Below are 12,893 nucleotides of genomic sequence, written 5' to 3'. Positions count from 1 at the left end.
ACTGGAACAAAACAAACCAAAACCACTTAGTTCGCCAAGTTCAAAAAAATACCTGAGGTATAATGATATTAAAATGCAGCACAAATTTCTTTTTAAATTTGTGAAATTGGCATTGCACCAATACACCTGTGTGAAAAATGCTGCCATTTAGAGAGGCAGAACATGATGGACTACCTCCAAACATTTGCTCCCTTAAGGGGGGGAAAAAAAAATCTAGTGTGAAACTGTGAAGCAAGGAGGAAACTTACACAGTTTTACATTTTAAGAAATCATCTTTAAAGAGTAACTATGCGCGTCCCAGAAAAGCCTTTGCAATATATGCTTAAACGATTACTGGCCAAATTACAATTAGTTTTTCATTTTTAGAACTAAGCTGCTATAGTCTTCTCTCAAGCGTGGCACTGATCGCACATTTTTGTGCCCTCCTCACGTTAAGAAGTTATGGGATCATCTACCATTCCACTGCAACTGAGAACAGGAGGACTTACAGGAGGGGAGCAAAGAGACAGGTGGAGGAGGAAATACAAAAAACTAAAAATTCTGCACTGCTCATCATCCAGACTTTGTACCCTGGTACCAGGAAAAGTTACACAGGCAACACGAATAGAAAGCAAAGGAAAATAACCTGGCCAACTCTGATGCAACAACAACTCTAACATCAGAAGACAGACAGAGGCACAGTGAAAAGAAATGGACGATCTGCAAATCAAGAATGAGAATTAACTGCAGGTTTTTGGTTTTACAAAAAGTTACTGTGTGAGATGACGTAACTAGGGGCAGCGTGAACTGGTTTGTGTTATTTATATTCAGGCAGACCAGTTCTTCAACAAGTATTTCACCTATTTCTTCTTACAGCAAACTTTTCCCTTGCAAGTCCTGCCTACTGTCTCCTTTTCAAGAAACCTCAACATCACACAGCCAAATTCTGCCCTCAATGTAACTTCTACAATCTCTAAATTTATCAAGGTTTCTATAAGCACTCCACAATATTCAAAATTGTGAAAATAACTGAACACTCAGCCAAGAGTGTACATTGTCTGGATAATTACAGTAAGTTTCCACTGACATATGTAAACAGCAAAACATGCTTCTTGACACTGAGCTGGCTGACATGATGTTGTCATTCTCGATTGACATCACCGACTCTGAAAATTCCAAGTAACATTAAAGATTGGAACATATACTTATTTTTCTTCAAGTTTTATAAAGTATATAGAGTATATCAGTTCAGCAGGTTTACTTGCGATCATCAACAAAATTAGCAGAGCTACACAGAACTTAAAATTCAGCAAAGCGAAAATACTTTTTTTTTTTTTCTGTTTTTTTTTTTTTTTTTTAAAGTTCTTTGGCAAATATGGTAGGAAATTCTATGGCTTAGAACATTTGAAACCCCAAACAGTTAAATCACAAAGCTGTTAACAAAACATACCATTAAGCTTTCACAGGCTTGCTACAACGGGTTATTACCTCTTCCAAAGCTCTAGCTATGCAATGCAAATAAGTAAATTATTTGGAATCACAAAATTTCATCTATTGTTCTTGTTCTGTTGCCTAAATATTTTAGTAAATATAATGAAACAAACTTCATCAATCTTTAGGAATGAGAATAGGAAAGTAATAGCTATTAAGAAAAATCAAGATTACATTGAGCTTCAACAGTGTCTAAGATACTAGCAAGCAAAAAAAATCCCACTTACTGCAATTGTGTCTCAGTAACTACAGTCCCCTAAGAATATATGTTCAATATATTCTATAAATACAGGTGCTGAGGAGATGCACATCTTCCTTGAAAAAATTATCTGCAGTCTATAATGACCAATGATCATACAAATTAAAAATGCATATTTACTTGAGCCAAGACATAAACTGGCAACAGATCAGGATTCCACACAGCAAGAATTTCTACAAGCACTTCTTGCAAATAACTTTGAATGTCATGTTTATTGCAGTCTCGCAGAAAAATAAAAATAAAATGTATAATATTCATTTGCATATTTTCTATTTATTTGTCCCAGCAACATCCTAAATAACACTAAATTGTAATTGTCCCTTTGGAGCAATTACACCAACAGGCAGAATATTGAAACACACGAATTCCAAACACAGACTCTATACTGGCATCAGGTAGCAGATGTGAGAGTACTTGCTCAATGCAGTCTGGGAATTCACCTGCTCTGAGAGGAAAAAAAAGGTAACAGCTCATCTCCCTCGGGGCAGTTTTTCTACTCCATTTGCAGCAGCAGGGAAGCAGGCTGGCTGCAGCTAAGCCGTACCACCCCGTGGTGCTCCCCACAGCTTGCAACACTGCAAACCGAGGGACCTGTTGGAGCACACAGAGTCCTCTCCCTGCACACCCACCAGCACGTGCATGTAAGGTGTCATGTGCAGGTCTTGTTCAAACGTGAAATTGGGACATAGCCAACTGAACATGGTGAAATGGAACCCGAGAAATATTTTTGCATCCCATTACTCAGACACAGTCACGGGGATCAAAACACAGCCCAACTCTTCCCAAGATCTGAATGCCTGTGATGATTTTTCTTTAGAAATTTCTTTGCAAATAACCACCATCCGCCTCATGCACAGTATTCAGCAACTCTGACAAAGTGTTCTCGTGTGCCTTCTTCAAAGAGTTTAAAGATATGCATCAAACACGCTTCGGAGACCCAAATATATTTTGCCTAAGAAGCTCCTTCAACTGTTCTAGCAAAAAGGCTCAGCTTCTTGTCCTACTTTCCTTTTCATTACTGGATACCACCAATACTAATTTGGACTTAATACTCAATTAACCAAGTAAGATACCTCAGCTCCGAGCAGTAGGAACATGTTTCCTCTACAAGAGTACTTGTAGCTGTTCCTCATATTTAAGCAGAGCTTGCATAAATATCCACCATGATTACGCTCTTTCACAATTTTATTTTCTTTCTTATGCAAAACTTAACGCTTGATCTAGCACTCCATGAACACGTAGAGAAGATAAAGTACTTCGCTGCTCGCTACAGAAGGGAAGGCTGCATTAAACCACGGTGGTACATACTGCACCCAATACCCTTCCAGGCCTTCAGTTAGCGACCCGGGTGATGAAATGAAGATTACACTTATTAAATTTGCAGTGTGCTTACAGGCTGTGTGGTGGGAGGGTTGATAGGTTGATAGGAAGGGGCTGTAAGCACATTAGAGAACAAAATTAGAAAATAAGATGAACTTGACAAATTGGAGAAACAGCCTGGGGAAAAAATGGAGATTTAGTTCAATGAGAACCTAGTGGAAGATTCTGTGCTCAGCCAAGAACAATTAACTGCTCAGATAATAGATAATAACAACTGCTGAAGTTGCGATTGTGCATAGAAAGATAAAACTGTAGCACACAACAATCTGAATATGACTTAACAACAGTTTGGGTTTTGCAACAACAACACAAAAATGTTACTGGGACTTAGGAGAAATGAGTTGCATAGGCACATTTGCTACTTTACCAGCTCTGGTAACGTTCCACTGGGCACTGCAATTCAAATGTACCTATAAATATATATACACACACACAAACCATTTGGAGATAATTGAAGGTAGAGAAACAAGAATTACCAGAAAATACGATCTATGAGGAAAGAATTAGAGCTGGTTTGTTTCAAGAAAAGATGTCTGAGGGGAGACATGATAACTGTTTTCAAATACTGGAGTCTGTACTTATGGGATGCTCTGACTTGAGACCAGCTGTTTTTCCAGTGCTTCTGTTTACTCATTTTATACTACATCCTAAGAGGAAAGTCATGAATACACAAAGTTAATAAAGTGATAAAGTGCAAATCCTTGCCTTTATCTCTTGCCTCTCTGCCAAGGTTTACATGGGAGTTTATGGGTTGTTTCTTTTTATAAGAATGACCATTTTGGGTTGACCTATATAATAGCTTACTTTTGATCAAATCTAATGATCAGAAACAGCTAAAAAGCCCAAAATAAGGAGGGGACAGGGGGAACAAACAAAAACCACACAACTGGCTGTAAGGTTAACCATGCCATAAAACAATCTTCCTTCTCAACGTAAACTCAGTGTTATCCTTTTGCCCTAAATAAGCTGTTGTTCAGTAATAGTTGAAGATGAAGAATTAGAAAACAAAAAACCTGTTTACTCTGTATGCTTTCTTTACTACAGCTCTGTGGTGGGTTGCCCCTGGCTGGACACCAGGTGCCCACCAAAGCTGCTCTGTCACCCCTCCTCCTCAGCTGCACAGGGGAGAGAAAACATAATGAAAGGCTCACGGGTCAAGATAACGACAGGGAGATCAATCAGCAGTTATCATCATGGGCAAAATAGACTTGACTTTGGTAATAAATTAAATTAATTTTCCCCATCAAATCAGAGTAAGGTAATGAGAAATAAAAATTAAATCTAAAACACCTTCCCCCCACCCCTCCCTTCTTCCTGGGCTCAACTTCACTCCTGATTTCTCTTCCTCCTCCCCCTGAGCAGCACAGGGGAATGAGGGTTGTGGTCAGTTCATCACATGTTGTTTGTGCCGCTCCTTCCTCCTTAGGCGGGGGACCCCTCACACTCTTCCCCTGCTCCAGCGTGGGGTCCCTCCCATGGGAGACAGTTCTCCAACGTGAGTCCTTCCATGGGGTGCAGTCCTTCAGGAACAGACTGCTCCAGTGTAGGTCCCCCATGGGGTCACAAGTCCTGCCAGCAAACCTGCTCCAGCATGGGCTCCTCTCTCCACAGGACCACAGCTCCTGCCAGAAGCCTGCTCCAGTGCGTGATCTCCATGGCGTCACAGCCTCCTTCACGTGCATCCACCTGCTCTGGCATGGGGTCCTCCATGAGCTGCAGGTGGATATCTTCTCCACTGTTAACTTCCAGGAGGACAGCCTCCCTCACCATGGTCTTCACCATGGACTGCACAAGAATCTTTTCCCTGGCACCTGGAGCGCCTCCTCCCCCTCCTTCTTCACAGACCTTGTTTTCTACCTATAGTGGTTTCACTCCTCTCTCCTGGTTGCTGTCACACAGAGGTTTTTTTCCCCCTTCTTAAATATGTTATCCCAGAGGCACTACCACCATCACTAGCAGGCTCGACCTTGGCCAGTGTCAGGTCCATCTTGGAGCCCACTGGCATTGTCTCTATCAGACATAGGGGAAACTTCTAGCAGCTTCTCACAGAAGCCCCCTGCTACCAAAACCTTGCCACACAAACCCAATACAAATTCTTAGAAGTGGCTCCATCATATTTCAGAACGATTATTCTTCCTGCTCTTTACACACTCATTTGCTTTCTTTCTGCCATATTTAAACCAAGAAATAATCACCTGCTGAAATCAGTACTGAAAAATAAGATAGTGCTAGCTATTTTTAGTAAAAATAATATCATCACACTCCTAGCCACCTTCTACAAGTTTTCTGACTGGTAGAAAGAAAACCCACTCATGTTTCACCGCTAAAACCAAACTTCTATAGTCAAGTTCACCTTTCAGGACAACGGATTCCATTTAATGGCCACATCCATCCACTGATTACAAGAAACCGTTTCCACTTTCCAGCCCATCTGACTGTCCAGAAAGCTTTACCATGTTCTTACCATTTCCAGGTTGGTATAAAATAACTTTGATATTTTTCATCCCTCCCCTATAGTATCTTAAAATGTAAAGTTTGACTGCAGTTGCAGATTAAAACTGTAGTACAATTCTTCTAACATCGCAATATTTCAAATGTATTTGCATATCTATTTCCTACTGGCATGAGTTAAAAAGAAATTAAATCTAGAAAAAATAAAGTGATGATGAGTTTTTCTTCATGTCAATAATCCACACTAAGACTGATGACAGTAGATTTAAATTTCAAAGTTATGTAATCATTCCATATGGTGACTGTCATAAATAAAAACTTGAATGAAGCTACCCTGTATGCAGACGATTAGCAAAATTTTAGATACTAAATATTTCAGAAGGATTTACTCCAATAGTGAGGTTGCTTGCCTTTGGCAAGAGGGTATATCAGGTCTGCAGAAGCTTAAGCTGTTAGATTTTGCAAAAATTAAAAAATCTCTGTCGGATGCGTTCACACATGCAGGAAGCCTGTTTGCATCAGCAGGTATAGCTAATGCGGAGAGAACATTCCAAAAATATGCATTTCAGCTTTTACATTTTGCATAAAAAGTAGTCGTGTGTTTTGGTCTAGTGAATCTGTCAAAAAAAGTATTTATATGAATATTCGTAAGAATAAGTTACCATATAATCATCCTACATGATTCAATCATTTAACAAGCTTGAGAACTAGTACACAGATGGTTAGTTGCCAAAATGCCATTCATTCCCTTGCATCATCTTGGTTATTTGCAGCTGAGAAAAATCAGCTCTGAGTTTGCAAATAATAACAACAACTTTTCTTCTTATCATTTCCATGTGTATTAAACAAATATTTAATAATCTCTATCAACAGATATCAAAGAGGAATTAGGCGTTCAGATTTGCATTAAAGCCACCTTGATTTAACAAATCATTGGATTACCCAAGCCATTTTAATTGTCTTAACCCCTCTTTTACTATCTATATGCACATTCAGAGAGACAAAGTGTGGCTCATTCACCTGCATCTGGCTAAACTGCAAAACTGGACTACAAGTCTAAGCCCTTAACCTCATCAACATTATTTCACAAATCAGGCAGTTCTCTGGCAACATGGCGTATCTAAAGTCACACAGCAAGAAAAAGGCAAGACTAAAGTTGCAAGGTCAAACCTAGCAGTGTCCGCATGCTAAGCGTCTACGAGCTTCAAAATGTTGTGTATGAGGCCTTTCAGATGAAACACAAATACAAGTAAAGCGAGAAACACAATACTGTAAACCATCAGAGTACTGTACTACTTGGAGGTCCTGGCTGAGATCAAAGCGTGATACTCTAGGCACCATGCAAACAAGCCGAGAGAAACTATCCTGATTCAAACAGCTTACAAATTGTGTAAATAATAATTAAAAAAAAAAAGATAGAGAGATCGTATAATCTTTTCTCTACAAGTAAGAGAACTTAAATGTTTAAAGGAGACAGATCAAGGAACTTCATGGAAACTCTGTGATATGAAGATCATTGTTTTCAAAGCCATATTACACAGAAGCACACATAGACAAAGTTTTCCCTTATAACCCAGTTGCAAAATCTTTCATAAATCTACAACATACAAAAGCAGTATCAGAAGTGCAATACTAGGAAACCCAGCTTCTTGACCTGTACCAGTTCTAGGACATCAGTAGCCCAGTCGTTACTTTGCTATCACTGTACCCTTATCACAAGGAACACATACATCCATTTAGCTAGAAATGTGACAAGCTGTCCAACAAAAAAAAACTTGCCCTTAAAAAAAAGCGGAGTCCTGCATTTACAAATATTTCTGTTCTTTTCTAATGGACGCTGAAATAAAGTATTTTGCAACATATTCCTTCTTGGTTCGCTGGTTCCTGTTAATACATCTGACTTTACTCTCCTCCACCAAAAGTACAGTTCGAACAGTCACGAATCAGTATCTTTTTCTTATATTAACAGAAACACAATAAGGTTTTAGTGTTAAAGTAACTTCTGTTTTTTCCCAGTAATGCCGCAAAAATGATTAATTCCAGCATCCAAAAAAAGCATGGAATTCTTTAAGTTCAAAGGCCAAAATACACTCAAGTGCATTATCTGACCTGTGAACTAACAAACAGATACAGAAATTACTGGAGATACATGCTTTTTGACTCGTCCTTACAAAAAGCCAACTATGGCTTCCAAACCTATTAAACAACTTCATGGTATTGTTCTTCCATTCAAATTAGTGCATACTTCTTCACTTTTATCTACAAATTACACTCTCATTGATGGATGGCCTCAATAAACAGTCTAACAGTAATTGCTCTTTGTCAAGTGCTTGTAGGTGTTTGTATGAGTAAATTTGCATTCTTTTCTTCACAGATTTTTCTGATCAAGCAGTGTTTAACATAAAAATGGATTTGCCTCTTACTAAGGAACACTGGATAAGACACATCATAATTTGAAATACAATAATGGTTTCTGCTTTGCAAATAAGTAACCTTTGAGATGTGAGAGTACTGTGTCAAAATATGGTAATTTAAGTCAACTGTATTTTCAAAACACAGTTTTGCATAAACGTCTTATCCCTCCTTTGAAGGATATCAAAGTTTGTTGAAACCATGAAACACACCTTGGTCTTCCCTTAGTGGATCCATAGAGCACTTAAAATTATTTAGATTATTTATTTAAAGTGTCTCTACTAAAAAAAAAAAAACAAAACAAAAAACAAAACCACCACCTTATGTTTACCAAAACTTAAGAACAAAATACACGACTGATAATATATAGTAGATTTTCTCTCTTCCTTAATAGAAGAAGCCCATTCTTTCATGGTTTTACATCGTGTTTTCCTGTTTCATACTATCAGGTTTGAGGGATGTCTTTCAAAGATAGAGATTATTTCTTCAAGGATCAGTATTACAAAGCTCACTAAAGCATCTACTAGGAAGACTAGCACCTGAACGGTACATAACATATCCATCATCCTTATTACCGCTCATACGTAAATAGAAGGACACACCACATCGCTTAACTACGCAGTTGAAAAACTCTCCTGCAACAGAAGTCAAATATGTACAGCATGGAAACACCAATGTATACATGGAAGAGGCTTTGTAACAAACAGCGTCATTAAGTACAAACTACTTGATTGCCTATGAAAGATCAAGCAACCAAAGTATCATCAGTGAAAGTTAAACACAAAAATTTAGGCAAAAGGCACCAAAGTATTATGAGAGTTTTAATCACTGTAAAGGACATAAACCAGTACTTCTACTTCAACTCAAATAGCACCAAAAGCAGCATCCCATCCAGGGAAAATAACCTTTAGGTTAGTCTTGATTTGTCATGTGCCACCTGTTGAAGCATGAACCTCCCTCCCCACAGAGGTTTCTCTGCAGGACGCAAGACTGGCAACCAACCACACTTTATTACAAGAGGTCTAACATCACCCCCATACACTGTAGAGCACTTCAAGGAAAGCTAGAAATGTATGTGTGTAACTCCATATGTTCCTAAAGCAATCCAAGTACAACTGTGCACATTGAAACAGGTGTTTCAAGTTTTGGCAGGACAGCAGCTTTTATAACAAAACTCGTATTTCAGACAGATAGGCACTGGCTGGCTTCAATTTTAGCCTGGAAGAAATGAGCATATGCTGTTGAACTATTCTGTGACGGCCAGCCACAGACTGTCTACCTCAACATGAATCAAATATTTTAAGATGAGTATAGGAGACTATTTCTGGGAAAATTACAATGCGCCTATAGTTTCAAAATTCTGCCTCTTAAAACATGTTTTAAGTAGGTAAAGGTGAAAATAATTACAATATACGAATAACATACAAGATCAAATTTTATTCCAAATTCTTTAGAGATATCCTTCTAACAAAGCATATTAAAGATTAAAACACACTGAAATGCACTTAGCAGATCTTAGGAGCATGGTACAAAGAACAATAAGCACCTTTTTTCTACTTGTATTATAATGCTCTTCTGCAGTATTTGCAAGCCAAACATCAAAGCACTCTTCAAATCCACACAACAACAAAATATAAAAGTGGAATACAACATACTTACAACCAAAATTAATCTATTTTATTTATCAAAATCTAAGAGAAGCAAAACAGAAAATAGCATGAATCACTAGAAGCAGGGATTTTGTAGATATCTACTTTAGTAATCTGAGATATGTGAACAACATAACAGTTTTAAAAATAGGTTGCCACGATCTCTAACAGGATATTGTCTCTGGTAAACTACACAACCAAGAAGCACTTTGTTTTCTCATTATGAAATGCTGATCAGGTCCATAACCCTGAACAGAGAGCTGCATAATGGACCACTGTAATCTAGCAGGCCAATAACGAATGTAATAGGAGTCAGCACCAGATCTGACACTTTCTGGGAGGAAAGAACCTGTATCCTGAGATCTTATATTAAAACACTGCCTAAACACATCATAATCAAGCATTTTCATCTTCTATCAATTCAATACAAGTAGAATACACCATCTGAAAAGACACTAAACTGCTCTAGACTGCACTGCTACATCTCTAGATTAAGTTTTTACAGCACAACAGTACCTATTTGACAACATCCATGGCCACATTTTCTTTTCATGTCCATTTCTGCAAGACTTGACATTTACAATACTTACGCATTGCAATAAGGTTTCTTTTCATATCCTTTGTAGTTATTCATGTTCAGAGCCATTTTGCAAACTTCACAGTGGAAACATCCTTTATGCCAGTACTGTAAAGAAACATAAAGTAGAATTACTTAGGATACTGATGTTTTGAAAGCTATGTTAGGGTACAGCAAATGTAAAAACACAATTACATGTCAATATTTTGGCTGTGCATTACAGGGCTCTGCAAACTAAATCAAAAGAATTACTTTCATGTGAAACCAAAGGTGCTTCTGAAACACTCTCAGAAACATAAATTCTCTGTTAAGGTGAATAGGTGAATGCCAAGACCTCAGCACGCTGACTTTGTCAGGATTATGTTAAAGATAACTAAAGGAGGAGTTTGACATTTTGCCTCATTAAAGGAAAAAAAAAAAAAGGAAAAAAAAAAAAAAACACCAAAAACCACAAACACCCAACCAGCACAGCTTGCTAAGGATGCAATCGTATGTGAATAAAATCACTAACTAATGTGACGGGTAGCTGTTGGGTGCGCTGAACAGACACTAAATTTAGCACGTAATACAGTATTTTCCCCCAGTAGCTCTTGCCTTTCCGGGGACGTTAATTTGGCGCATCTGCCACAGCCTCACTGCTGTTATTCATGGAGCGACGGCGCTCGGCGGTACCCAGCATCACCGGGGGACACCCCCGAGGGACGGGGCTGTGGCCACCCCGCTGCCCGGCCGCCATGGCGTGCGGGGCAGCCGAAGCCGCCCCAGCTCGGGGAGGCACCGACAACTACAGCCGGGCGGGGGCCGCCTGCAACTTCACCCCTCAGGGAGCCGGGGGGGACACCCACCGCCGGCCCCCCATCCCCGCAGGGGCTCTCCGGCCCACCGCGGCCCCCACTCGCCCTGCGCCAGCGCCGTGACACGGCGGTTGTCGCCCGGCGGTGGCAGCGCGGGTGCCGGCGCGGCGGTAGCCCCCTGAGGCGCTGCGTTTGCCACCTGCCGGCTCGCCCCGCTCCCCCGCCGGCCCGGCCCGGCCCTGCCCGCCCCGCCGGAGCCGGGGGGAGCGGGGCGCGGGGCGGGCGCGCCCGCCCGGCAGGCGCCGTCCCCGCCCGCCCGCGCCCCAGCACCTTGTCCAGGCAGTTGACTTTCTCGGTGGGATAGACCACTTTGCCACAGCGGGCGCACTGGGGGTTCATCTTGCGGCTCCTCTCGGCTGGCGGCGGCTCCCACGGGCGGCGGCGGCCGAGGCTGCTGTGCGGCGGGCTGGGCTGGGCTGGAGGGGGCTCCGGGCGGCCGATCTACCATCCCCTGCCCTGGCGGGGACGCCGGGGGTCCTCAGCGGCTGCCGGCGGGCGACGAGGTCATCGGCGGCGGCTGAGGAGGAAGCGGTGCTCCAGCTGACTGCGGCTCGGCAGCATGTGTGAGTGGGCGGGCGGGGAGCCGGTGCCTGTCGCCCCCGCCCGCTCGCCGCCCCGCCGCCGCCTCCTCCTCCTCCTCCTTCGGGTGCCTGCGCGCTCGGCTCCCCGCACCGCGGAGCTGGGTGACTCACGCCGAGCCCCGCGCTGCAGCCGCAAGCCAAGCCAAGCCCACCGGCGCGGTGCGGCCCGCAGCGAGGGGAGGGAGGGAGAAGGGGAGGGCGAGCCCCGAGAGGGGCGAGATGGCGGGCCCCGCGCCGCCGCCCTGAGGCGCGGAGGTTGGCGGCGGGCGGGTTGCGGCCGCCTCCCGGGCAGGTGCGCCCGAGGCCCCGTTGAGGCGGCCGCCGGCCCCTTGCCCAGGCGGGAGCTAGGGAGAGATGGAGGGAACGGTGGGGGAGCTCGGCCGCTCCCCGAAGTTAGGCCCCAGGCCTGGCCCTGCGCCGGCGGGCACCTGCCGGGCGGGGCGGGGCGGGGCGGCAGCGCCCGGCGGGGCCGGTGCGGAGACGGGTCGGGGGGGGCGGCGGCTACACAGGCCGGGCCGCGGTTTGGGTTGGCGGGGCGAGGAGTGTCTGCTTACGGGCTCAGTTCCGCTGCCCTTCCGAGGCTAAGCCTCTCCGGGGCACGGCAGCCGTCCCGCGGGGCGAGTAAATCTCAGGCAGAACGGTAAATTCAGCTCCCTCAGAGCCGTTCGTTTTTTCGCATGCTCGTTAGTGCTGGGGGAACGGTACAGCAAGAAATCGTGCGTTTTTCCTTAGCTGCGAACTCGTTTAACTACCTGGAATATAAACTACGCCGAGGAAAGTGCTTAAGCCAATGCAGTGCAGGCTTTTTCTGAGTTTTTTTTTTCAGTAGTGCAGCACTCTGTGGCGCACAGCAAGGACAAATTCTGCACATACTTGGGCGTTATTAAGTAATCAGAATGCAGTCATCTAAACTGGAATACTTGGCTATAATTCTTCCTTAGCAACCCAACTTTTATGCACTGGCTGGTTAAAGGCGTGGGGGGAAACAGTAATTTAATTGAAATTAATAATATATGTGATTAAATGAGAAATACCTAATCAGGCTTTAAATATTACGTGACGGAAGTTGTAGAACTTCTTCTGCCTCACCCAGACATAAACATCTGGCACCCAGTGAAACTCATAATGTTGAGATGCTGGCTGTGCTGCGAGCAACAGGAAAGCAGATTTGCCGGCAGTCTTGTAAATGCCTATTGTCTGCTTTGGCTGTCTCGGGGCAGTAGCAAATAGACAAACTGCTGACCAGCTCCATTTCCATTC

The 12,893-nt window shown here is 42.9% G+C and overlaps 1 protein-coding gene across 2 annotated transcripts in view; it reads right to left on the bottom strand.

Moving 5' to 3' along the window:
- Nucleotides 1-11,675, bottom strand: part of NEBL (nebulette) — a 271,880-nt gene extending 260,205 nt beyond the window's left edge. Inside the window, exons 1-2 of one of the 2 annotated variants that reach the window (XM_063324686.1) lie at nucleotides 11,323-11,675; nucleotides 10,212-10,306 (exon numbers count right to left, since the gene is read on the bottom strand). In XM_063324686.1, coding sequence (XP_063180756.1) covers nucleotides 10,212-10,306; nucleotides 11,323-11,391 — 164 coding nt within the window. In that variant the 5' untranslated portion in view covers nucleotides 11,392-11,675. The remainder of the gene's footprint in view (nucleotides 1-10,211; nucleotides 10,307-11,322) is intronic. The other variant, XM_063324687.1, reaches the window with a different exon arrangement.
- Between the last annotated feature and the right edge of the window lie 1,218 nt (nucleotides 11,676-12,893).

The sequence above is a fragment of the Chroicocephalus ridibundus genome, chromosome 2 (assembly GCF_963924245.1).
Source record: "Chroicocephalus ridibundus chromosome 2, bChrRid1.1, whole genome shotgun sequence".
NCBI classification, from domain to species: Eukaryota; Metazoa; Chordata; class Aves; order Charadriiformes; family Laridae; genus Chroicocephalus; species Chroicocephalus ridibundus.
This window is presented reverse-complemented; position numbering and strand designations above follow the sequence as displayed.